The 25,037-nt window shown below is 69.6% G+C and overlaps 2 protein-coding genes across 2 annotated transcripts; both read left to right on the top strand.

The window, feature by feature from the left end:
• Positions 1-777: 777 nt before the first annotated feature.
• LOC142086154 (laminin subunit beta-2-like) lies at positions 778-14,242 on the top strand. Its single transcript, XM_075158783.1, has 34 exons — positions 778-827; positions 1,427-1,602; positions 1,708-1,831; positions 1,955-2,028; positions 2,130-2,318; positions 2,407-2,470; positions 2,547-2,752; positions 2,834-2,954; positions 3,354-3,542; positions 3,667-3,846; positions 4,318-4,430; positions 4,575-4,654; positions 4,926-5,082; positions 5,268-5,420; positions 5,531-5,689; positions 5,776-5,897; positions 6,264-6,384; positions 6,931-7,123; positions 7,408-7,551; positions 7,985-8,216; positions 8,504-8,667; positions 8,759-8,983; positions 9,431-9,645; positions 9,756-9,852; positions 10,386-10,764; positions 10,846-11,030; positions 11,105-11,334; positions 11,461-11,664; positions 12,363-12,507; positions 12,593-12,800; positions 12,891-13,032; positions 13,383-13,559; positions 13,651-13,807; positions 13,986-14,242. The coding sequence occupies exons 1-34, from the start codon at positions 797-799 to the stop codon at positions 14,117-14,119; spliced, it is 5,490 nt and encodes a 1,829-aa protein (XP_075014884.1). The 5' UTR covers positions 778-796; the 3' UTR covers positions 14,120-14,242.
• Positions 14,243-14,411: 169 nt separating this feature from the next.
• LAMB2 (laminin subunit beta 2) lies at positions 14,412-24,758 on the top strand. Its single transcript, XM_075158781.1, has 33 exons — positions 14,412-14,563; positions 14,701-14,864; positions 14,986-15,121; positions 15,303-15,376; positions 15,489-15,677; positions 15,754-15,817; positions 16,701-16,903; positions 16,990-17,110; positions 17,404-17,592; positions 17,679-17,858; positions 17,935-18,047; positions 18,176-18,255; positions 18,331-18,466; positions 18,598-18,753; positions 18,865-18,992; positions 19,074-19,191; positions 19,308-19,500; positions 19,577-19,720; positions 19,845-20,076; positions 20,152-20,315; positions 20,395-20,619; positions 21,165-21,379; positions 21,472-21,568; positions 21,637-22,009; positions 22,081-22,265; positions 22,342-22,583; positions 22,650-22,853; positions 22,946-23,090; positions 23,470-23,677; positions 23,761-23,902; positions 24,010-24,186; positions 24,261-24,420; positions 24,497-24,758. Exons 1-33 carry the CDS (start codon positions 14,521-14,523, stop codon positions 24,631-24,633), a joined length of 5,337 nt encoding a protein of 1,778 aa, XP_075014882.1. The 5' UTR covers positions 14,412-14,520; the 3' UTR covers positions 24,634-24,758.
• The last annotated feature ends 279 nt before the right edge of the window (positions 24,759-25,037 follow it).

Here is a 25,037-nt window from a genome sequence, read left to right as displayed (position 1 = left end):
GACGCCAGGTACCGGGGTCTTGCGGGGCTCGGGGACCCCCTCACTGGCACGTGGCCCCGCGCCGCCTTGCCCGCTGCCTTGGCGTGGCTTCGAGCGGGGCCGGTGCTGGGGCAGAGTTGCGGCTCCCCCCACCGCCCTGAGCCCCCCTGCCCCGGGCTGGCTCCCACGCAGGGACAGGAAAGATGTGTTTGGGCAACGCCGGGGCCAGGCTTTGATCCAGCGCTTGCGAGGCTGGGAGCGGGCGGTACCAGGAGAGAAGGAAGCACAAAAGGCAGCTCCAGCCTAAATTTAACGGCGGGACCCCGGCCAGCGGCAGGGATGACCTTGCCCAGCCGGCTCCGGCACTCCTGGCTCCTCTCCCCGGCTGGTCCTGGCCTGGTGCTGGGACCCCCTGGGGACAGTAGTGACACTCGAAGGGATGGATCCGCCCCAAGCAGGGCAGGATGGGGCACAGCACAACTCGTGCGGGGTCTGGGGGTGCAGGACACGGCCGTGCGCCCGGGTCTGTGTGCCGCAGCCACGCGGGGCTGTGCAGGGCTGGGGCACAGCCATGGGGGTGGGCCCTGGGTGCCACCGTGGGGAACTTTGGGACCCCAACTGCCTCACCTGACCCAGCTTCCCAGTGCTGTCCCCTGGGTGCACTGCCATGCCGGAGCTGGGTGGGAGCACCCTGGGGTGCACTGCTGTGCCGGAGCTGGGAGAGGCCAGGCCCCAGCTGCCCTGCACCCCACGCTGTACCCCATGCCCTGCCACAGCGCCGTCTCCATGTTCCCCCAGGCAGAGCCCGCAGCTGCCCATGGACCTCCTGGCACTTGGTTTCCTCCTGGGTAAGCGCTGGCCTCAGTGAGGCACTGTGTGCGGCTGGGCACCCTGAGCACCCATCGTGCCAGGGGCTGCAGTGGCCCTGGGATCCCAGCCTGGGCGGAGGGTGCTGGGCGGCGGAGGTGGTGGCGATGGCGATGCTCCCTGGCTGGCAGCAGCCGGGGCCTGACCGCCACAAATCCCAGCGGGGAATCTGGGCTGCGCTGAGCCCCAGCGGGATTAGCGAGCGCCTGACCTGGCTCCCGGCTCCCCCCGGCACCGCTCGGCACCCCGGGGGCTGCCCGGTCCCCCCAGGAGCACAGGCAGCCACCCCCTGCCCGGCTTCTCTGGCCCCGTGGCTGCCAGCCTCCGGCTCGCCCCCGCTGCCCGCCTGGCCCCGCTCCCTGCCCCCCGGTCACGAGGTCCCGGCGCTGCTGCCAGTGCCTTTCTGGGTCACGGAGCTTCGTGCTGCATCAGTGGGTCGGGATGCAGGGACGCGATGGGATGGGATGGGATGGCTGGGGGTGGGGAGGGTGCCGGGCAGGTGTCTAGGGTGCATGGGGGGGGACGAGGGGCACCCGGGGGCCCTGGCACAGCCCCCAGCCCGTGCCCTCGTTCCCTGCAGCGGGGGTGCCGGCAGCGGGGGGCTGGCAGGAGCCCGACCCGAGCCATGGCTGCGCCCGTGGCAGCTGCTACCCGGCCACCGGGAACCTGCTGGTGGGGCGAGCCCCCCGCCTGAGTGCCACCTCCACCTGCGGGCTGGACAGGCCCCAGGAGTACTGCATCGTCAGCCACCTCCAGGTGAGCCCACCCGGCCCTGGCATGGCCCCGGCACGGCCCTGGCACAACCGGGCACCGGTGCAGCCTCCAGCCACCCATCCCTGATGGTGCCGCTCCCCAGCACAGGACTCGGAGAAATGCTTCACCTGCGACTCGCGGGACCCGTCCCTGCCCGAGAGCCACCGCATCGAGAATGTCATCTACCTGAGTGGCCCCCACGGCCAGCGGACCTGGTGGCAGTCAGAGAACGGTGAGGCCGGGGCAGCAGCAGGGCTGCCCCCATGTGCGCGTGCCTCGGGGCTGTGTGGCCATAGGACTTCGGGGGGGGGGGGGTCATCCCCGGCCTCGGCCATCACCTCTCTGTCCCCCCCAGGTGTGGAGCACGTCAGCATCCGCCTGGACCTGGAGGGTGAGTTCCACTTCACCCACCTCATCATGAAGTTCAAGGTGGGTCCTGGCATTTGGGTGCCTGGGATGGGGTGGGATGGGACAGGACAGACCTACAGGGGCTGCGGGGCCGGCCCCCGTCCCAGCTGGGTGTCCTGCAGACCTTCCGCCCCGCGGCCATGCTGGTGGAGCGCTCAGCCGACTTCGGGCGCAGCTGGAAGGTCTACCGCTACTTCGCCTACAACTGCTCCAAGCTCTTTCCCGGTATTCCCGGCCAGCCCTCGGGGCTGGTGGACGAGGTGCTGTGTGACCAGCGCTACTCCGAGATCGAGCCCTCCAGCCACGGGGAGGTGCGTGGGGCCGCGGTGGTGCAGAGGGGGGCTGGGGGGGGCTGGGGGCCTGGGGTGTCTGGGATCACCCACTCCTTCCTCCTCCCAGGTCATCTTCAAGGTGCTGGACCCCTCCATCCCCGTGGCGGATCCCTACAGCCCGGACATCCAGGGTGCGTTGCTGGGGGTGCCGGGGCCACGGGGCCGGTGGGTGGCAGGGTGGGTGCTGATGGTGCTGCCCCCCCCCAGACCTGCTGCGCGTCACCAACCTGCGGGTGAACCTCACCAAGCTGCACACGCTGGGGGACAACCTGCTGGACACACGGCGGGAGGTGCTGCACAAGTACTACTATGCCGTGGATGAGCTGGTGCTGCGCGGGAGCTGCTTCTGCCACGGCCACGCCGCCCGCTGCGCCCCGGCACCTGGCGCCCCACCATCATCCGTCCCTGGCATGGTGAGGCGCACGCAACTGCCGGCACGGCACGGTGCCCCGTGGGACCTGGCAGCCATGCTGAGCTGGGGGCTCCCTGCCCAGATCCACGGGCGCTGCGTCTGCGAGCACCACACGCAGGGGCTGAACTGCGAGCGCTGTGAGGACTTCTACCACGACCTGCCCTGGCGCCCGGCTGAGGGCTCCAGCACCAACGCCTGCCGACGTGAGTGTCCTGTGCCAGCACCGGCACCGTGCTGTGCCCAGGGGCTTGGGGTCCCACACACCGGATTGCGGGAATGGGAATCCTGCAAGTTGTGCTTGGGGATTTTGGGGTCCTGCATGTTGTGTGTGGAGGGTTCAGCATCCCAAAGGCCGTGGACTGGGGCTGGGGGTTGAGGGTCCCGTGTGCCATGCTTTGGGGTGGGGGGTGCTGCACATGGGGCCAGGGTTTGGGGGGGTCGGGGTGCTGCAACCTGCGATTTGGGGTGGTTGGGGTGCATCCTGCTGGGATGTGGGGCTGGGGGTTCTGCAGGCTGGGGCTTGAGGGGTTGGGATCAAGGAGCTGCATCCCCGGGTTTGGGGTGGGGGTGCTGCATGCCGTGCCGCGGTGCTGTTCCTGCAGGGTGCGACTGCAACGAGCACTCGCAGCGGTGCCACTTCGACATGGCCGTCTTCCTGGCCACGGGGAACGCCAGCGGGGCCGTGTGTGATGGCTGCCAGCACAACACCATGGGCCGCCGCTGCCACCTCTGCAAGCCCTTCTACTACCAGCACCCCCGCTCCGACATCCGCGCCCCCACCGCCTGCGCCCGTGAGTGCCACAGGACCCCAGCCCCATGGCTTGCCCCGGCCCCACGGCTCCCAGTTCCACCAGCCCCGGCCCCACGGCTCCCGGTGCCAGCAGCCGCAGCTCCCTGCGGTCTCTCTCTCGGCAGCATGCGACTGCGACCCGGCGGGCTCGCTGGACGGAGGCGCCTGCGACGGGCACACGGACGTGGCACTGGGCATGATTGCGGGGCAGTGCCGCTGCAAGGAGAACGTGGCCGGTCCCCGCTGTGACCGCTGCCGGCACGGTGCCTACGGCCTCAGCCATGGCGACCCACAGGGCTGCCAGCGTGAGCTGGGACCCAGGGATGGGCACGGGAGGATTTGGGGTAGAGGGATGGGGATGGAGGGATGGAGATAGAGGGATATGGGATGGAGGGATAAGGATAGAGGATTGTAGGATGGAGGGATATGAAGGGAGGGATGTGAGATGGAGGGATGAGGATGGAGGGATCATGATGGAAGGATGGGGATGGAGGGATGTGGGATGGAGGGATGAGGATGGAGGGACAGTGATGGAGGGATGTGGATGGATGGATGGGGATGGAAGGATGTGGGATGGAGGGATGGTGATGGAGGGATGGTGATGGAAGGATGTGGGATGGAGGGATGTGGATGGAGGAATGCGGACAGAGAGATGGGGATGGAGGATTGAGGGATGGAAGGACATGGGATGGGGAGGGAGGGCCATGAAGCCCGTGGGCTGCGGTGCCACGTGGCAGACCCTCACGTGTGGGGGTGAATGCGCATGTGGGGGGCAGCGTGCAGGTGTGACCCGCGGGGCACGGTGGCGGGCAGCTCCCCCTGCGACCCCATCAGCGGGGACTGCTACTGCAAACGCTTCGTGGCTGGGCGCTCCTGCAGCCAGTGCGTGGTGAGTGCCCCGGGCTGCCCCCCAGCCTGCCCCCCAGCCTGCCCCACACCATGCTCCGTGGCCTTGACTCTCCCCAGCCCCATGGCACCCCCCGGGCCGGGCTGGCCCCACACCTGCCCCACACCCTGCCCCCTCTCTCTGCAGCCCGAGTTCTGGGGCCTGAGCTACGATGTGGGGGGCTGCCGGCCCTGCGCCTGCGACTTCGGGGGAGCCTACAGCAACCGGTGGGGGCCAGCACAGCGCCCGGCCGGGCACGGGGACGGGGGGGCGGGAGTGGGGACAGGGCTGGGGGTCAAGCATGGAGGGAAGGAGGGACGGGGACATCGGTGGAGAGATGGGGACAGGGCTGGAGAGACAAAGGAGGCTGGGATAGAGGGATGGAGGGGGGAGCTCCATGCGCTGAGATGGAAGGGTGGGGACAGGTATGGAGGGAGGGGTGGGTGAGGACAGAGCCAGACAGAAGGACAGACAAAGGGACAAGACGGTCACACCCAGGTGCTCCATGGAGGACGGGGCTTGTCCCTGCCGTCCCCACCTCATGGGGCGGCAGTGCGACCAGGTACAGCCCGGCTTCTTCTGCGCCCACCTCGACTACTACACCTATGAGGCCGAGCGGGCCACCGGCCATGGCCACAGCCACCCCCAGCTCCCGGTGAGTCTCCTGGGGGGTCCCTGCACTCCCAGCCCGGGCTTGTGCATGGCTGTCACCATGCACCGTGCCCCATGCATGGCTGTCACTCTGTCCCATGCATGGCTGTCACTGTGCCCCATGCATGGCTATCCCCGAGCACGGCTGTCCCCGTGCATGGTGCCCATCCCCTGACCCCGTCCCCACAGGGCGCCATCCGGGCGGAGGTGCCCCAGGACTGCCTGGAGTACGACACCGGGGAGCCGGGGGGGCGGAAGGGGCGCCCGCGGCACCAGCGCAGCCCCTCCCGCGCCCCCCAGCCCCGCGCCCCCTCGCGCCGTGGCCGCCAGCAGCCCCCCAAGGTGAGCCCCTGGGGGGGTGGGATGAGGCATGGTGGGGTGCTGTGGGGTGGGGGTGGCCAGGGGGCAGAGCCGGGGGGGCTGGAGCCGAGCCGAGCTGGTGCCCTGCCCAGCTGGACGTGGAGGAGGTGGTGCGGGACAGCGCCGGGCGCATGGTGACGTGGACGGGCTCGGGGTTCGCCCGGGTGCGGGACGGGGCTGGCCTGACCTTCCACGTGGACGACGTGCCCTACCCCATGGACTACGAGCTGCTGCTGCGCTACGAGCCCGAGGTGAGTATGGCCACAGCCACGGCCACAGTGTGTATGGCACGGCACGGCACGGCTTGGCCCTGACGCCGGCTCGCCTGTCGCCACAGTCGGCTGAGGACTGGGAGGCCGTGGTTGGCGTCAGCTCCCGGGTGCTGCCCACCAGCCCTCGCTGCGGGAACCTGCTGCCCTCCGAGCAGATGTACCGCGAGAGCCTGCCCCACAGCCGGAGGTGGGATGGGATGGGATGGGACGGGATGGGATGGGGATGGGATGGGGATGGGATAGGATGAGAGTGGGGTGAGGGTGGGGTAAGGATGGGATGGGGATGGGATGAGGGTGGGGATGGGGTAGGAATGGGGATGGGGACAGGGATGGGGATGGGGACAGGGATCAGGACAGGGCAGGGACAAGGACAGCCCTGCCACACTCCCAGAACTGAGGGATGGGAATGGGATGGAAACAGGGACAGTCCTGCCGCCCAGGTGAGGGATGGGCATGGGGACAGGGACAAGGAAGGTGGCCGGGTGCTGCTGCTGTCCCCTGGCCATCCCCGTGGCCCTGGGGTGCCCGTGCCCCGACGCCTGCCTCTGCACAGGTACGTGCTGCTGTCCCGGCCCTTCTGCTTTGAGCCCAGCACCCCCTACGAGGTGACCGTGCGGCTTCAACGGGCCGGCGTCACCCAGCGCCACCCCGGCGCCTTCATCCTCATCGACTCGGTGAGGGGGGTCCCGCTGCACCCCAGGCCTGGGGCTCGGCAGGGATGGGGTGATGGGCAGGGATGGGGTGGGCAGCGACATCCACCTGGGGTTGCACGTGGGGTGAGGTGGGGATGGGAACGGGGATGGGAATGGGAATGGGATGGGGATGGGGATGGGATGGGGATGAGATGGGGATGGAAAAGTGGATGGGGAAAGGGAATGGGGATGGAGATGGGGGTATTGATGGGGATGGGGATGAGAAAGGGGGTGGGGATGGAGATAGGAATGGGGATGGGGATGGGGTTGAGGATGGAAATATCAATGGGGCTGGGGATGTTGGTGGAGTTGGGGCTGGTCTTGGGGATGTCGATGGGGATGGGGATAAGGATGCCTGTGGGGTTGGCGATTTGGATGGGAATATCGGTGGAGCTGGGGCTGTTGATGGGACCGGGGCAGTTGAGCCCCCAGCAGGGTTGGGGCTGTCCCAGGGGCCAGGTTCCACGGCGGGGGGTGGCTGTGCCCCCCCAACCCCATGTCCTCTCCCCTTCCTGCTGTCCGGCACAGCTGGTGCTCCTGCCACGGGTGTCGGAGCTGCCGGGCTTCCATGGGGCGGAGGCGGCGGCAGCGACGCGCCGGGAGGAGCTGGAGCGGTACCGGTGCCTGGAGGCATTTCACATGGCCCCCCCGCACCCCCTGGCGCAGGCCTGCGCCCGCCTGGTCTGCAGCGTCTCGGCCCTGCTGCACGGCGGGGCGCTGCGTGAGTGGGGGGCACCCTGCCGGCCTCGGGGGACGTGCCCGGGGCAGCGGGCGAGGGTGGAGCCATGCCCGGTGTGGTGCGTCGGGATGGGGCCGTGCCCACGGCAGCGTGGGGAGGGGTACCTGTGCCAGTGGGTCAGTATGAGGCCGTGCTGGTTGCAGTGGGTCAGGATGAGGCCGTGCCCACGGCAGGGGAGGGCAGGGAGTGGTGATAGGGTGCAGGCAGGGTGCGGGCAGCGTGTGGGCAGGGCAGCCCCAGCCCCACGCTGGCCCTGCTGCCCGCAGCCTGCCAGTGCGACCCGCAGGGCTCCCGCAGCAGCGAGTGCCAGGCGCAGGGAGGGCAGTGCGAGTGCAAGCCCCACGTCCTCGGCCGGCGCTGCGACCGCTGCGCCCCGGGCAGCTACGGCTTCGGGCCCCTGGGCTGCAGCCGTGAGTAGCGGGATCTGCGCCTGCCGGGCATCCCTGTCCCTCCCGTCTGTCTGTCCATCCAGCCGTCAGAGCCCCGTTCGCTGCCCGTCTGCCTGTTCACTTGTCTGTCTGTCCATCTGTCCACGCATGTCTCCATCTCAGCTGCTGTCCTGCAGCCCGTGGGTTGGGTCCCAGTTCCCCCTCTGTCCATCTGTCTTTCCATCCATCCATCCATCCATCCGAGCCCTGTGCTCCTGCCTGGGGTGGGCAGTGCCCTGCCTTGCGCTTACTCATCTGTCCGTCCGCCTGTCCGTCTGCCCACCCATGTGTCCATGTGAGCCCTGCTGTGCCGTAGCCTGTAGGTTGGGCATTCCCTGGGTGCTGGTCCCCGTCTGTTTGTCTGTCTGTCCATCCCTGCACCCATGTCCCTGACCCGAACCGTGTCGTCCCGCAGCCTGCACCTGCTCCCCGGAGGGCTCGGTGTCACAGCTATGCGACGCGGTGAGTGGGCAGTGCCGGTGCCAGGCTGGCACCGTGGGCCGGCAGTGTGACCAGTGCCAGCCCGGCCACTGGGGCTTCCCCGCCTGCCGGCCCTGCCAGTGCAATGGGCACGCTGAGGAGTGCGACCCCCGGACGGGCAGCTGCCTGCGCTGCCGTGACCACACCGCCGGCCGGCACTGCGAGAGGTGAGCCTGATCGGAGGGGAGGGGATGGGACAGCATGGCATGGCATGGGATGGGATGGCATGGCATGGGATGGGATGGGATGGATACGATGGCATGGGATAGGATGGGATATGATGGTATGGGATATGATGAAAGGGATAGTGGGGTGGGATATGATGGGATGGATGAAATGAGATGGGATATCATGGCGTGGCATGGGATGGCATGGGATGGATGAGATGGGATGGTGAGATGGGATATGATGGGATGGGATGGACTGCCGGGACACTCACCTCTCATCCTTGCAGGTGCCAGGACGGTTACTATGGGGACCCGGTGCTGGGCTCAGGGCAGCAGTGCCGGCCCTGCCCCTGCCCCGGCTACCCCGGCACACGGCACTACCACGGGAGTGCCTGCCACGCTGACGAGGAGACCCACCACATCGTCTGCCTCTGCGCGCCTGGATACGCCGGTGAGGGGCAGGGGTGGGTGCCGTGCAGCAGGGACCTCCCGGCAGCGGGGCTGTGGGACCTCCGGCACCCATGACCCCCCTCTCCCCGCAGGGCCCCGCTGCGACCGCTGCTCCCCTGGCTACTTCGGGGCGCCGGAGACGGAGGGGGGCGCGTGCCGGCCCTGCCAGTGCAACAACAACATCGATGCCAGCGACCCGGGGGCCTGTGACCCCCGCACAGGGCACTGCCTGCACTGCCTGTACCACACCACCGGGCCCCGCTGCGCCCACTGCCAGCCCGGCTACTACGGCAATGCCCTGCAGCGCAGCTGCCGGCGTGAGCGGCGCGGTGGGCTGCGCTGGGGCCGGGGGCTGGGCTGTGCCGGCGCAGGCGCCGTGCGAGAATTTGGGGATGTGCAGGGGGTTTTGGGGTGATGCAAGTGGTCAGGGTGAGGGAGGGGTGAGGATTGGGGCTGCGTTGGGGTGTGAGGGCATTGGGGTTGTCTGTGGCGGGGTGGGTTGGTCAGGTTTTGGGGGTGTCTGGGGCTGGGTGGGGTCAGGGCCAGGTGGGGTTTGGGGCTGTTGGGGGGGGTTGGGTCTGTTGGGGGGCGGTTCGGGCTGTGCCTGGGGTCACGGCTGGGCAAGGGACAGGGGTCGGGGTCTGGGGGGGGTTTTGGGATCAGGGGGGTTGGGGCTGTGCATGGGTTTGGGGCAGGTGCCAGGAAGGCATCGCCTGGGCAGGGGGTACGGGCTGAGCCCCACGCAATCACCCACCCACCCACAGGCTGCGGGTGCGACCCGCAGGGGACCCTGGCCTCCCACTGCGCCGCTGGCACCTGCACCTGCGACCGCGGCACGGGCGCCTGCGCCTGCCGGCCCAACGTGGTGGGCAAGAGCTGCGACCGCTGCGCACCTCACTTCTGGAGCCTGGGGGGGCCAGGGGGCTGCGAGCCTTGCGGCTGCCACCCCACGCGCGCCCTGCACCCCGCCTGCGACACGGTGAGACCCCCGGCACCTCGACACCCCAGCACCCTGGCACCCCGGCACAGCTCTGCTGCCCTCCCGGCACTGGGAGAGCCACCTGGCTGAGCACGCTGCTCTCGCTGCAGGTGACGGGGCAGTGCCAGTGCCAGCCCGGCTTCGGGGGCCGCGTCTGCTCCCAGTGCCAGGAGCATCACTGGGGAGACCCTGAGCGGGAGTGCCGAGGTGGGGGCACACCCCAGGGACTGGGGGCGCAGGGGCTCTGGGGATGTGGGGTGTCCGGGGACATGGGGGCTCCAGGGAATGGGGGGTCTTGGGGAAACATGGGGTCATGGAGGGACCCTGGGTGCATGGTGGGACTCTAGGGACATGGGAGGCCCTGGGGACATGGTGGGACTCTCAACATGGGGGCCCTGAGGAGACACTGGGGACACAGGGGACTCTGGGGACTCAGGAGATCCTGGGGACATGGTGAGATCATGGGGACGTCATGAGACCTTTCGGGCATGGGGGACCATGGACCCGTAGCGGGATGCTGGGGACATGGAAGACCCTGGGGACATGATGGGTCTCTGGGGACATGGGGGACTCAGGGGACCCTGAGTACATGGTGGGATTGTGGAAATATAGGAGGCCCTGGGTACATGGTGGGATCCTGAAGATGCAGGGGACACAGTGGGATGCTGGGGACACAGTGGCACTCTGGGGACCCGGGGGTCCCTGGAGAGCCCAGGACATGTTACCACCTGTCTCCACAGCCTGCGAATGCGAGCCGCTGGGCACTGAGAGCCCGCAGTGCGAGCAGGCCAGCGGGCAGTGCCGGTGCCGGCCGGGCTTCGGGGGGCTGCGCTGTGACCGCTGCCAGCGGGGCTACCAGGAGGCCTTCCCTCGCTGCTCGCCCTGCCACCCCTGCTTCGGGCGCTGGGACCCGGCCGTGGGCAGCCTGCGGGACTGGCTGCGGCGCCTGGGGGCGCAGGTGCAGGCGCTGCGGGAGGGGGGGTCCGTGCCCCCGCTCAGCCCCCGCCGCCTGCGGGCGCTGGAGGAGGCGCTGGGGCGTGTGGAGCAGCTGCTGGGTGAGGGGGGCAGCCCCAGCGGCCCCCTCCTCGACGGGCTGCCCAGGCGGCTGGATGGCACCAGGCAAGTGTGTGCGGTGGGCTGGGGAGGGGGACCCCCCTTTTGTCACCCAAAAAGGCTTGAGACTCGTCTCCCCCCCCAAAGGATGGAGCTGGACGACTTCTGGAAGCAACTCCAAGAGCTGGGGCAACAACTGGATCAGCTGGCGCAGGCAGATGTGCAGCACCGTGACCGGCTAGCCGGGCTGAGCCGCAAGCTAGGGGGTCTCAACCGAACCGCCTCCCACCTCCAAATCCTCCTCGGCACCGTGGCGGCGGCAGGATTCGGCGGTAAGAGCATCCGGCAAGGGTTGGGGGGTTCAGTGGCAACCATCCTGGCCAAACCCTGACGCCGGCACCCGCAGAGTCTTACCGCAGCATCCTGGCATCGGCGGAGGACTCACGGCAGGCGGAGGCGTTGGCCAACGGCACAGCCGGAGAGCTGAACAGGGCACAGGCAACGCGGCGGGCGGCCGAGCGGGTGCTGCGGCAGCGGGGTGATGCTTTCCGCCGTAGCACAGCCGCAGCACGGAAATCCTTGCGGGAGACACAGAAACGGGTGATGGGACTCAGCGTTGCCGGAATCAATGAGAAGGTGAGAGCAGGACCAGTGGGGGGCAAGAAGGCACATGGGGGGAGACCCCTGTGCTGGGAAGACCCCCGTGCCAGTCTCCCCCCATGCACCGTTGAGCTGCCATCTCCACCATTGGCATCACCGCAGATTTGTGGGCTGCCTGGGGACCGGAGCTGCGAGCAATCACCTTGCGGAGGAGCCTTGTGCCGGGACAGCATGGGGACACGGCATTGCGGTGGCACGGGATGCGCGGGGGCACTGCCCGTCTCGGCTCGAGCCTTGAGCAGCGCCCGTAATGCCTCGCACCAGCTGGAGGTGGCGTTGGGGCAGCTGGGTGTTGTGGCACAGAAGGTAGGGGTGGTGGCTCCATGGCACTTTTTGGTGTCTCCTTGTGTCCCCTTGCATATCCCACTTGTGCCCTTTCTATACCACTTTGGTGTCCCCTTGTATGTTCCACTTGTGCCCTTTTCATGCCACTTTGATGTCCCCTTCCGTGTCCCACTTATGCCTTTTCCATGCCCCCTTGCATGTCCCTTTGCACGTCCTACTTGTACCTTTTCCATGCCACTTCGGTGTCCCCTTCCATGTCCCTCTGTGCCCTTTCCATGCCCCCTTGCATGTCCCCTTGTACATCCTGCTTGTGCCTTTTCCATGCCACTTTGATGTCCCCTTCCATGTCCCACTTATGCCCTTTCCATGACCCTTTGCATGTCCCCTTGCACATCCCACTTGTGCCTTTTCCGTGCCCCCAAGCATGTCCCCCCGGTATGTTCCTCTTATGCCCCTTCGCAGATGTCCTTTGTGCTCTTGGGGCACTGCTGCACCCCCTTGCACACCCCCTTTATGTCCCCTTGCACACCCCTTCCATGCCCCCTCGTACCCTGTTGCACACCCCCTCATGTCCCCTTGTGCCCCTTTGCACACCCATTACACCCCCTTGCATGCCCCCACCTTGTCCCTGTGCATGTCCCCTCGTACCCCCTGCCCACCCCGCCGCACCCCCTCCCCGGGGCCTCCCTGTGCCCCCCGCTCAGCCCCGTGCCCCCCAGACACAGGAGGTGCAGGAGCTGGCGCGGGGGGCGCGGAGCCGGGCGGAGGAGGCGCTGGGGCGCTCGCAAGCCGCCCGCAGCCGCGCGGAGAAGGCGACGGCCCAGCTGCGGGACTTCATCCGCCGCATCAAGGCCTTCCTGGCAGGTAGCGCCAGCATGGGGTGGGCACACGGGCACGGTGGGGGTCAGCGTGCCCACCCCAAACCCACCCTGCTCCCATGTCCCCACAGAGGAAGGAGCCGACCCAGGCAGCATCGAGCTGGTGGCCCGGCAGGTGCTGAACATCTCCCTGCCCAGCAGCCCCAGCCGGATCCAGGAGCTGCTGCGGGAGATGCGGGAGAGCATCAGCCAGCTGGAGGGGGTGGACGCGGTGCTGAACAGCACGGCACAGGGGCTGGCTGCGGCACGGGGGCTGCTGGCGGAGGGACAGAATGCCAGGTGAGTGGTGGGGGATGTGCCGGGGTGGGCAGAGGGTGGGGGTCCATCCGGCAGTGCTGGCAGGGGCTGGAGCTGCCCGTGTCGCTGCAGGGAGCGAGCGGAGGGCGTGAGGGACGAGCTTGCGGGGACACAGCGGGCACTGGATGCAGCGCGGATGCAGGCAACGGTGGCGGGGAGCGCCCTGCGGAGCGCCAGGGATGCCATCCGGGTGGCTGAGAGCAGAGCCAAGGAGGTGAGGGGCACCAGGGCTGCGGGCATCCCGGGGCTGCGGGAGCGGGGCCAATGCCGCCGATACGGCCAGGGAGCGGGGTGGTGCTTTGGGCATGCTGGGGGCAATGCGATTGGTGCCATGGGGGCACTGGGAATAAGAGGGTTGGTGCCATGGGTGCGCTGAGCGCAATGGGGTTGGTGCCGTGGAGAGCAAGGCTGATGCCATGGGCACACCAAGGGTAGTGAGGCTGGTGCCAGGGGAACGTGGATGGTGTGGGGCAGGTGCCGTGAGTTTGCCAAGGCGGTGGGGCTGGCACCGTAGGCGTGGCGGGTCGCTGTGCATGCTGGCAACCGGTGCCTTTGCCTGCCCAGGCGGAGCGCAGGCTGCAGGCGCTGGAGGGGAAGGAGTCGCGGGCGCAGCGGCGGCTGCGGGAGCTGGCACAGCGTGTCACCGCCCTGCAGGAGCGGGGCCGGGATGCCCACCGCGTGGCCCAGCAAGCCAAGGACGGGGCGCAGCGTGCCACTGCCGCCTCGGGGATGCTCAGCCAGGTGAGCCCCGGCCCTGCCTGGCCACAGCGTGGCATTGAGGAGGTGTGGGGTGCCGAGGGGGCTCAGCCTCGCCATGCCTGTGTGCCACCAGGACCTGGCGCAGGTGACGCAGCGCTACGTGGTGCTGAAGGGCCGGGTGAGCGGGCTGGCCGGGGTGTCCGGCGGGGCCCTGCAGCGTGTGACGCAGCTGACGGCAGAGGCCCGGGACCTCCTGGACAAGGCCAGCAGCAGCAAGAGGAAGCTGGAAGGTGAGGGGGGAGTGTCTGGTGGGGGGCATTCCCTGCCACCCCGACCCCGCTTGGTGCCCACCTCCCCGTGCATGTCTCCCCTTGTCCCCCTGGGCACGTCCCGCCTGGTGCCCCAAGGGTGACGCAGGCTGGGGGACACGGTGGGGAGCTGCACCCCAATCGTACCCCCATCCCGCAGAGCTGGAGCAGCACTTCGGGGCCAACGAGCGGGTGATGGCAGCGAAGGCGATGCAACTGCAGGCGTTGGAGCAGCGGGTCTGGGGGCTGCTGGAGGAGATCCGCGAGAGGGCCAATGCTTATGCCACCTGCTAGGGACCGGCGGGGACCGGTCTCGCCCCGCAGCCCGCCCTGGTCCCCGCAGTCCGGGGGGGTCCCGTCCCCTACGCGGGCGCCTGTAGCGCGGCCGCGCCTGCAAATAAAGCCCTGAACAGCGGCTGCCTGTGTCCGGTGCCTGCCTCTGTCCGGTGCCTGCCGCCTGCCTCCTGCCTGCCGGCCGCGCCCGCGCTCCCCGCTCCGGCCGGGATCCGCCCCGCGCTTTCCGCGCAGCCCCGAGCGCTGCGCCCGCCGCCCAGTTCGGAGGGGGGGGCGGGAGGGACCGGGACGAGGACGGGAACGGGAACCGGCGGGGCGGGACGGGAACGGGACGGGACCGCCGGGCACCTGCCGAGCGCCCCCTTTGCGCCCCCTTTGCGCGCCCCGGTTGCGCCCCCGCGATGCGGAGCCCCGGCGCCCTCCTGCTGCTGCCGCTGCTGGTCGGTGAGTCCGCGGCCCCCCCCCGCAGCGGGGCCCGGTGGGGGCCGGGGTCCGGCCCGGGCCCGCCGCCCTGTTTCCGGGCGGCCGCGGAAGGGGCCCCGCGCCCCCCCCAGCGCCCTCAGCCGCCTGCTGCCCCGCAGGGCTGGGGGGGGCCCCGGCCCCCGACTCCCCCCAGGGCTGCGCCCGCGGCAGCTGCTACCCGGCCACCGGGGACCTGCTGGTGGGGCGAGCCCCCCGCCTGAGTGCCACCTCCACCTGCGGGCTGCGCCGGCCCCAGCCCTACTGCATCGTCAGCCACCTCCAGGTGAGCGGGACGGGGACCGGACAGGGACCGGGGTGACAGGACGGAGACCAGGGGGACTGAACAGGCATGGGGGGGACGGGACGGGGATGGGGACACACACTGCCAAGCTTCCCACTCGCAGGAGGAGAAGAAGTGCTTCGTCTGTGACTCGCGGCGGCCCTACGACATCCGCGCCAACGCCAACAGCCACCGCATTGAGAATGTGGTCACCACCTTCGCCCCCCGCCCCAAGAAAGCCTGGTGGCAGTCGGAGAATGGTGAGCAGTAGGCGGGGGCGGCGGGTCGTCCCGGGGGGCTCTCCTTCCCTTCCTCCCACGCTGAGGAAGCGTGACTCAGCCGGCGGACGTGGACGCGCCCCTGGACCACGGCCGGGTCAGGGGGACGAGCCCCAGGGACCCGCGGGTGGGTGCTGCCTACAGCCACACGTGCTGCCCTCAGGCGTGGAGCATGTCAGCATCCAGCTGGACCTGGAGGCCGAGTTCCACTTCACCCACCTCATCATGACCTTCAAGGTGGGTCCCAGCACACGGGTGCCCGGGATGGGACAGGACGGGATGGGATGGGATGGCATGAAGCCCATGGGGGCTGCGGGGCCGGCCCCCGTCCCAGCTGGGTGTCCCGCAGACCTTCCGCCCCGCGGCCATGCTGGTGGAGCGCTCAGCCGACTTCGGGCGCAGTTGGAAGGTCTACCGCTACTTCGCCTACGACTGCGCCGCTGCCTTCCCCCACGTCCCCCGTGGGCCCCCACGCCGCATCGACGATGTCATCTGCGAGTCCCGCTACTCTGACATCGAGCCCTCCACCGAGGGGGAGGTGAGGCCCCGGTGGTGCCACAGGAGGGTCGGGCGACCTCTCGCTCTCCCCTCACCACCCTTGCCTTCCCCCCCAGGTGATCTACCGGGTGCTGGACCCTGCCATCCCCATCCGGGACCCTTACAGCCCCGCCATCCAGAGTGAGTCACCCACCCTGGGCTCCTGCCTGGCTGCTCTATTTTGGGCGCAGCTATTTTGGCTGCTCTCTCCCTGCTCTGAGCCCCGCGGCAGGGTCAGGGCCAGATCCAGCCTGCGGGGGCTCGGGCCCCTCCTGCACCCGCCCCGTGGGAGCAGCTAAAGGTCGGGCTGCATTGGAGCGAGTGGAGGGGGACGGCTGTGCCGGAGCCAAGCCCAGCGCCGAGCAGCGGCCACGGTGCGGGACAGTGTCGGTGGCAGGCAGAGGAGTTGGGCCGGGCGCAGGATGCAGCGGGTTAAATCACCCAGGGCTAAATTTAGGCTGGGAGCTGGAGGAGAGGAATCTGCAGGGCAGGGCTGCTGGGAAGCTGCTGTCCCGGGGGAGCCGTCCTGTCCTGCTGGGGCCCCGAGGTGCGACCATCGGGCACAGCCGTCCTCTGCACACAGCCCCCAGCAGTGGGTCCCCCGTAAGCCCAGGGCGCTTGTTCTGCACTGGTGGGGTCCCAGCTTGCATTTGCTGGGGGGGGCCCGCAGAGCCCCGGCCCGAGTAGAGCCCATGCACAACCATGTGCACGGGAGCTGAACCACCGCATCTCCGTACATCCCAGCCTGGCTACGTGCAACCACGTGCATGTGAGCTAAACCACGCACAGCCCCATGCCGATAAGCTGTGCCATAGAAAGCCACGCACAGCCCAGCCTGATGGTGTGCAGCCCTGCGTGGACACCCCATGCCATGCACAGGCGAGCCAAACCGTGCCCAGCTCTGCCAAGCCACCCACAGCCCCCCGCGGCCATGCACAGCCCACCCCAGCCGTGCACGGCAGAGCTGAGTCGCACGTGGACAAGCCCGGCCACCCGTGCCAACACGGGTCTCTCCCCGCCCCAGACCTGCTGCGTGCCACCAACCTGCGGGTGAACCTCACCAAGCTGCACACGCTGGGGGACAACCTGCTGGACTCGCGGCGGGAGATCCGGGAGAAGTACTACTACGCACTCTACGAGCTGGTGCTGCGCGGGAACTGCTTCTGCTACGGGCATGCCTCCGAGTGCGCCCCGCTCAGCGGGACCCCCGCCACCACCGACGGCATGGTAGGTGAGCTGGCCCCACGTGCCCTGCCGGAGCCCAGTGGCTGCGCTGCCCGGTCCTGCAGCCCCTCACCATGGCATCCCGGCAGGTGCACGGGCGCTGCGTCTGCAAGCACCACACGCAGGGGCTGAACTGCGAGCGCTGTGAGGACTTCTACCACGACCTGCCCTGGCGCCCGGCTGAGGGCTCCAGCACCAACGCCTGCCGACGTGAGTGTCCTGCGCCAGCACCGGCTCCTGGCACAGAGATCCCGGTGCTGGGGCTGGCAGGCTGTGCTGTGCCAGGGGTTTTGGGGTGCTGCACGCTGGGATGTGGTTGGGTGGGGCCTGGCATCCTGCAGACCGGCTGTGGGGGGGTTTGGGGTGCTGCAGGCTGTATTCTGGGGAGGTTTAGGGTTGGGGTACTGGGGTAAGGGGAGTCAGGGAAGTTTGGTACTGGGGGTGCTGCCTGCCAGGCGGGGGGTTGGGGTGCCGCATGCCGCGCCGCGGTGCCGTCCCCGCAGGCTGTGACTGCAACGAGCACTCGCGGCGGTGCCACTTCGACATGGCCGTCTTCCTGGCCACGGGAAACGCCAGCGGGGCCGTGTGCGACGGCTGCCAGCACAACACCATGGGCCGCCGCTGCCACCTCTGCAAGCCCTTCTACTACAAGGACCCCAGCAAGGACCTGCGGGACCCCGCGGTGTGCCGAGGTCGGTGCCAGGGGGTGCGCGGTGCGGGACAGGTTGCGTGGAGCTGGACAGGGGGGCCGGGGTGCTGACCCTGCCTGCGCCCCCAGCCTGCGACTGTGACCCCGAGGGCTCTCTGGATGGGGGGCTGTGTGACAGCGCCGACGACCCGGCCCGGGGGCTGATCGCAGGGCAGTGCCGCTGCAAGGAGCACGTGGCCGGTCCCCGCTGCGACCGCTGCAAACCCGGCTTCTTCGGCCTCAGCGCCGCCAACCCACAGGGCTGCCAGCGTAGGTACCGGGGCAGCACCCGCCGGGGTCGGGTGTGTGGCTTGGCCCTGCCAGACACCTCTGGTTCTCTGTGCAGGGTGCCAGTGTGACCCCCGTGGCACGGTGGCCGAGGGCACCCAGTGCGACCCCATCAGCGGCGAGTGCCTCTGCAAGCGGCTGGTGACCGGGCGCAACTGCGACCAGTGCCTGGTGAGTGGGGATGTGCTCAGGGGCCACACACGGGTGCTCAGGGACCACACACGGTGCTCAGGGCCATGCACAGTGCTCAGGGCCATGCACCACAGCTGGGCGCTCCCTGACACCCTTGCCCTCTCCAGCCCGAGCACTGGGGGCTAAGCCATGACCTCCCGGGCTGCCGGCCGTGCGACTGCGACGTGGGAGGTGCCCGTGACAACCTGTAAGTCTGCAGGGATGCAGGGGGCAAGGGGCATTCCTGCTGGCATCGGTGCTGACGGTGCCGCTGGGGTCCCAGGTGCGCCATGGAGACGGGGCAGTGCCGGTGCCGTAGCCACGTGGTGGGACGGCAGTGCGACCAGGTGGAGCCTGGCTTCTACCGCATCAACCTGGACCATTACACCTACGAGGCTGAGGATGCTCGGCTGCATCAGGTAAGGGAAGAAGGTGTCCCTGGAGGGCACATGAGGCAGAGCAGGGCAGCGGGTGGCTCTTTGCCCAATGGGGCAGCAGGGCAGAGTGGTACCTGCCGGCCAAGGTAATTTTTGGGGTCCCATCTCACCAGGGCTCAGTGGTGGAGCGTGAGCCCCCCACGGACCACCCGGCTTCATGGACGGGGATGGGCTTTGCCCGCATGCTGGAGGGCGGCTGGGTGGAGTTTCACGTGAGCGACGTGCCTTTCTCCACCGAGTACGATGTGATCATCCGCTACGAGCCCCAGGTGAGCACCAGATGGTGAAGCTGACAGTGGGATGCATCGCCAAATTGGGGGGTGATGGCGGGGAGTGCTGGCCGATGAGGCTTTTTGGCACAGCTCCTTCTCTACCGGCAGCACCTGGAGCCCTGGCAGGAGGTGAGGGTGAGGGTACTGCGCCCTAGCCCCGTCTCAGCCAGCAGCCCTTGCGGAAATACCATCCCAGCTGATGACCAGCTCTCCACCAGCCTCCCCTCCGGTGCCAGGTGAGCGCCTCGCCAGGACCGGGCTGTGCCGGGGCTCACAGGAGGCACCCGGCTGCCCGTGCTCTGCTTTGCCCCCCCCAGGTACGTGATGCTGCCCCAGCCCATCTGCCTGGAGCGAGGAGTCTCTTACACCCTCCGCCTGGAGCTGGGCTGTGCCACCGCTCAGCAGGATCCCACTGCCAGCGTGCTCATCGATTCGGTGAGGGGCAGCCGGCCAGTGGGACAGGGGACACCAACCCTTTGCAGGGGCAGGACGCAGCCATAGGCGACACAGGGAGAGATAGGCATGATGTCCCACTGACTTGTCCCCCCCAGCTGGTGCTCCTGCCCCGTTACTCCTCGCTGGAGATGTTCATCGCGGGTGACCCCAGCTCCATGGAGCGCCGGGAGACCTTCGAGCGGTACCGCTGCGCCCAGCCCTTCCACATCGCGGGGCCCTCACCCGTGGCCGAGCCCTGCTCCAGCCTCCTGCACAGCCTCTCGGCTATCCTGCACGATGGGGCGCTGCGTGAGTACGGCCCCGTGCCCCGTCCGTCCCCCGTCCCGCGGCAGCTGCCGCCGCTCACCCCACTCTCTGCCCACAGCCTGCCTCTGCGACCCCCAGGGCTCGCTCAGCGCCGAGTGCCAGCCCCAGGGCGGGCAGTGCCGGTGCAAACCCAATGTCATGGGACGGCGCTGCCACCGCTGCTCCCCAGGAACCTTTGGCTTTGGGCCCGGCGGGTGCCGAGGTGAGTGCCGCGGGGCTGTGCCAGCCCAGCCTGGAGAGGAGCCCGGGCACCCCAGGGCTGGGCGGACTCCGAGGGGTACTTCCCACATGCCGGGGGCAGACACCGTGGGTGCCGTGCCTTCCAGCGTGCCAGTGCAGCAGTGAGGGGTCCGTGAGCACCGTCTGCGACAGCACCACAGGGCAGTGCTCCTGCCGGGAGGGTGCCCACGGCCCGCGTTGTGACCGCTGCCAGCCCGGCCACTGGGGCTTCCCAGCCTGCCGGCCCTGCCAGTGCAACGGGCACGCCGAGGAGTGCGACCCCCGGACAGGCAGCTGCCTGCGCTGCCGTGACCACACAGACGGTGAGAGGTGCCAGAGGTAAGCGTGGCACACACCTGGACCGGGGCAGGGTGCCGCCGGCTGCTGCGGCCCCCCCTGACCGCCTGCCCGTAGGTGTGCAGATGGGCACTTTGGGAACCCGGCGCTGGGCTCTGGGCAGCACTGCCGGCCCTGCCCCTGCCCCGAAGGGCCCGGCAGCCTCCGTCACTTCGCTGCCTCCTGCTACCAGGACAGCCACTCCCGGCAGGTCATCTGCCACTGCAGCCCTGGGTACACAGGTGGGTGCCTGCCCCAGCACGCTCGGTGCCCTCGGGGGTCCCCTATCCCTGGGCACTGCCCAGCACTCTGTGCCGGCAGGTCCCCGCTGTGACGAGTGTGCCCCCGGCTACTACGGGGACCCGCTTCAGCCTGGCGGGCGCTGCCTGCCCTGCCAGTGCCACGATAACATCGACATGACGGACCCGGAGGCGTGCGACCGCCGCACAGGGCACTGCCTGCGCTGCCTCTACAACACAGCAGGGCCACGCTGTGCCGAGTGCCAGCCCGGCTACTACGGGGACGCCACGCGGCACAGCTGCAGGCGTGAGTACCCACGGCCACGCTGAGACAGACCTGCCTCCAGGGCCCAGCATGTCCCTGGGGACCACGCGCACCCATGGTTGCCTTGCTCGCGCACAGCGCTGTGGGGTCCCTACAGCCCTGCCCTGCTCGGGCTGTCTCCTCTGCCCGGCCCTGGCACTGTGGCCCCATTCTTGTCCCCATGCCGAACTCATCCCATCCCATCTACATCCTCATCTCATGCCCATTCCTGTCCCCGTTGCCATCCCATCCCCACTGCCACCCTGACTCTGTCCCCATCCCATCTTTATCCCATCTCTGTCCTGACCCTGTCCCTGTCTCATCTCCATCCCAGCCCCATCAGTGGTCCTCATGCTGTCCCATCCCACCTCCACCTGGTCCCCACCCCATCCCTGCCCAATCTCTGTCTCCATCCTGCCTCCACCCTCACCCATCGCCATCCCCATCCCATCTCCATCCCATCTCCATCCCAATCTTATCCCCATCCCGTCCCCATCCCCTCTCAACACCCCCGTCCCCATCCCCGCTTAGCGCCCGTCTGGTTCTAGGTTGTTCCTGCAATGCGCTGGGCACCGACGCCAGCACCTGTGGGCCCCAGCAGTGCCAGTGCGATGGGCGCAGCGGGCAGTGCCACTGCCTACCCCACGTGGAGGGCCAGAGCTGCGACCGCTGCAGCCCCAACTTCTGGAACCTGGGCAGCGGGCAGGGCTGCCAGCCCTGCGCCTGCCACCCGCAGCACGCCCTGACACCCACCTGCAACCAGGTAAGACAGGGACGGGGCGCGGGGAGCTGGGCTGGGCTGGGGCTGGGGGTGTGCTGCAGCTGTGCCAGCCTTGGCCGCACCGTGTCTTTCAGTTCACGGGGCAGTGCTCGTGCCGGCCGGGCTTTGGGGGCCGGACCTGTGCTGACTGCCAGGAGCAACACTGGGGCGACCCGCGGCAGCAGTGCCGAGGTGAGAGCCGGTGCCGGCGGGAGGTCCACGGTGAGCCCCGCGGTGCCCTGACCCCGCTCTCCCCACAGCCTGTGACTGCGACCCCCGTGGCGTCGCCAGCACCCAGTGCCACCGCGGCAGCGGCCACTGCGACTGCCGGCCCGGCATCTCGGGCATCCGCTGCGACCAGTGTGCCCGGGGCTTCGCCGGCGCCTTCCCCATGTGCCAGCCCTGCCACCCCTGCTTCGGGGACTGGGACCGGGTGGTGCAAGACCTGGCGGCCCGCACGCGGGCGCTGGCGCAGCGGGCCAGCCTCCTGCAGCACACCGGGGCTGCCGGCGCCTTCGAGGGCACCTTCCGGCGGCTGGAGGAGAGCCTGGCCACCGTGCGTGACGTGGTGGCTGCGCGCAATGCCACTGCCGGCACCGCCGCCCACCTGACATACGCCACAGAGGGGCTGCGGTGAGCACCCAGCGTGGGGCACGGCTCCCGGGGTGGCCCCGGGTGTGGGTTGTCACCCCCTTCCCTTGCAGGCGGCAGATCGAGGAGGCGACGGAGAGGCTGACACGACTGGAGGGGGAGCTGACGGCCACCCAGGACGCCAACTTCAACGCCAGCCATGTGCTGAGTGCGGTGGACCGGGGTGCCCGCGCACTCAACCACAGCCTGCAGGACCTGGAGCACCGGCTGCATGCCCTCAAGACCTCCAATTTCCTTGGTGAGTGGCGCTGCACAACCGGGCTGGGGTGGTGGGGCCATGGGCAGGGGTCTGAGGGTGCCCCTGCCGCCCCCAGGCGCCTACGACAGCATCCGACAGTCCCATGGGGAGTCGCGGGAGGCTGAGCGTCGGGCGGACGCCTCCACCCGCACCATACCCAGCCCTGTCAGCACCTCGGCGGCCACCCGGCGCCGTGCCGAGCAGCTCCTGGCTAGCCGGCGGGACGACTTCAACCGCCAAAACGCGGCCAGCCGGCGGGCACTGATGGACCTGGCGGCGAGGGCGCAGACACTGAGCCTGCACCCGCTCAACGAGAAGGTAGGACATGGGAGGTGACCAGGGGGACGGTGCCCGGAGCCGCCCTGACCCCGCGCTGCCTTGCAGGTGTGCGGTGCGGCGGGCGACGTGCCCTGCGCCGAGAGCCCCTGTGGGGGAGCTGGGTGCCGGGACGAGGATGGGGCACGGCGCTGTGGGGGTCTGAGCTGCGGTGGGGCTGTGTCCACGGCCGACAGTGCGCTGGACCGGGCACGCCATGCCCAGGAGGAACTGCGGCAGGCTGCTGGCGATGTGGCCCAGCTCTCCCACAAGGTGCGTGGCACACAGGCGCTGGTGGGAGCAGGCGGCACGGCCGTGCCCCCCAGCCCTTAGGGCTGGTGTTGAGGGTCTCTGCCCCTGCCTAGGTGGCTGAGGCCAAGGGGAAGGCAGATGAGGCCCGGCTGCGGGCACAGGCAGCCCTGGACAAGGCAAACCAGACCAGGGCCCGCGTGGAGAGCTCCAACAAGGAGCTGCGGGAGCTCATCAGCCATGTCAAGGCCTTCCTGAGCCGTGAGTGCCAGCGTGCCGGGGGGGTGGCTGCCTCTGCCCGGCACTGCGTGACTCTGCACCTGCACTGCACCTGCACCACACTGCACCGACCCTGTACTGCACCACATGGCATGGTCCTCGCGCTGCATGTGGGCTGTACCGCCCCAGCACTGCACCACACCGCCCCGACACTGCACTGCACAGCTCCTGCCCCACGCGGCATTGCACGGTCCCTGCCCAGCCCTGCCCATCCCGTGCCCCCCCAACTGTCCTCTGCCCCACTACCCTGCCCCATGCTCCCTCCCCATGGCTGCTCCCTGCCCTCCACCACCCCTCGGTCCGCCTGTCCCCTCTGCCCCAGGGTGCCGCAGTGGGGGACACTGATGGCTCCCGCCCGCAGAGGAGGGGGCCGACCCCGAGAGCATCGAGGTGGTGGCCAGCCGGGTGCTGGAGCTGTCGCTCCCCGCCGCGCCGGCCCAGATCCACCGCCTGGCCGAGGAGATTAAGGCACGGGTGCGCAGCCTGGCCAGCGTGGACGCCATCCTGGAGCAGACGGCCGACGACGTGCGCCAGGCCGGGCAGCTGCTGCAGGACGCCCAGCGGGCTAGGTGAGCCCGGGGACGTGGGGACGTGGCCCCTCTGGGGACCCCCAGCCCGGGCTGGTGCTGAGGCCATGCCGCCCCGGCCACAGGTCGCGGGCGGAGGGGGTGCGGGACACGGGCGAGGCGGTGCGGCAGGCGCTGGAGGAGGCGCAGCAAGCCCAGGGCATGGCCGAGCAGGCACTGCACCATGCCACTGGTGACATCCAGCACAGCGAGAGAGCCCTCGGCACGGTAAGGGCCCCATCCCCGCGGCCTCTGCCCCACGGGGACAGGCAGGGTCCTGTCCCCACCGTGCGGGCACTCTGACCGTGCCTGTCCCCCATGCCACCGGTCCCCAGATGCAGGCCCAGATGGCGAGCACAGAGCAGCGGCTGGCTGGTGCCATGGGGCGGATTGGGCTCCTGGACGGACAGACAGACGCCCTGAAGGTGAAACGCGCCAACAACAGCCTGGCAGCCACGCGTGCCCAGGAGGCAGCTGGTGCTGCGCGGGACCGAGCCAGCGAGGCCAAGCAGGTGGGTGAGCAGGGGGACGAGGGGATGGCGGGGGTCCCACGGGGGTCCCGCTGACTGGCCCCGCTGCCCGGCAGGTGCTGGAGGGGCCACTGCGGGACCGGTACCGGACGGCGCAGGAGCTGGTGCAGCACCGGGCGCAGGGCGCACGGCAGGCAGGCAGCCGGGCGCAGCAGCTGCGGGATGAGGCTGCCGGGCTGCTGCGGGACGCCCAGGGCAAGCTGCAGCGGCTGCGAGGTGAGGCTGGGGCGGTGGGTCAGGGGGTGACAGTGGTGGGGGGCTGCACTGACCCATGTCCCCCCTGTCCCCGCAGCGCTGGAGGAGGCGTATGAGCGGAACGAGCGAGTGCTGGACGCCAAGGCGGCCCAGCTGGGCGGGCTGGAGGCCAGGATGAGGGAGGTGCTGGCCACCATCAACCAGCAGGTCCAGATCTACAACACCTGCCAGTGATCCCCCAGAGGGGCCCAGACCCCCACCCCGAGCCCCCAGCCTCTCCCACCCAGCCTCCGCCTGCCCCCGGAGGGGAGGGGCACAGTGGGGCACCCCCCTGCGTGAATAAAGTTACAGAGCAAGACTGCCTCGCCTCTGCCCCGTGCCGTGGGCCCCCACGTCCGGCCGGGTGGCCCCACAGTGGCCTCCCTGAGCCCCCGGGGTGGGAGCCGCTTGCTGCCTGCCCCTGGGTAGGGCACGGCGCGGCTGGGGGTCAGCTGGGGGGCTGGGGGACAGTCGGTGGGGCCAATGGCTGGCTGGGGGACGCTGCAGGGGACACACACGGGGCCCGGGCCACAGCCGCCAGGCCTGGGACACCCACTGCCGGCCGGGGCCAGGCGGCGGCGCCCGGCCCGTTGCCATGG

The sequence above is a fragment of the Calonectris borealis genome, chromosome 10, assembly GCF_964195595.1.
Source record: "Calonectris borealis chromosome 10, bCalBor7.hap1.2, whole genome shotgun sequence".
Classification (NCBI taxonomy): Eukaryota; Metazoa; Chordata; class Aves; order Procellariiformes; family Procellariidae; genus Calonectris; species Calonectris borealis.
This window is presented reverse-complemented; position numbering and strand designations above follow the sequence as displayed.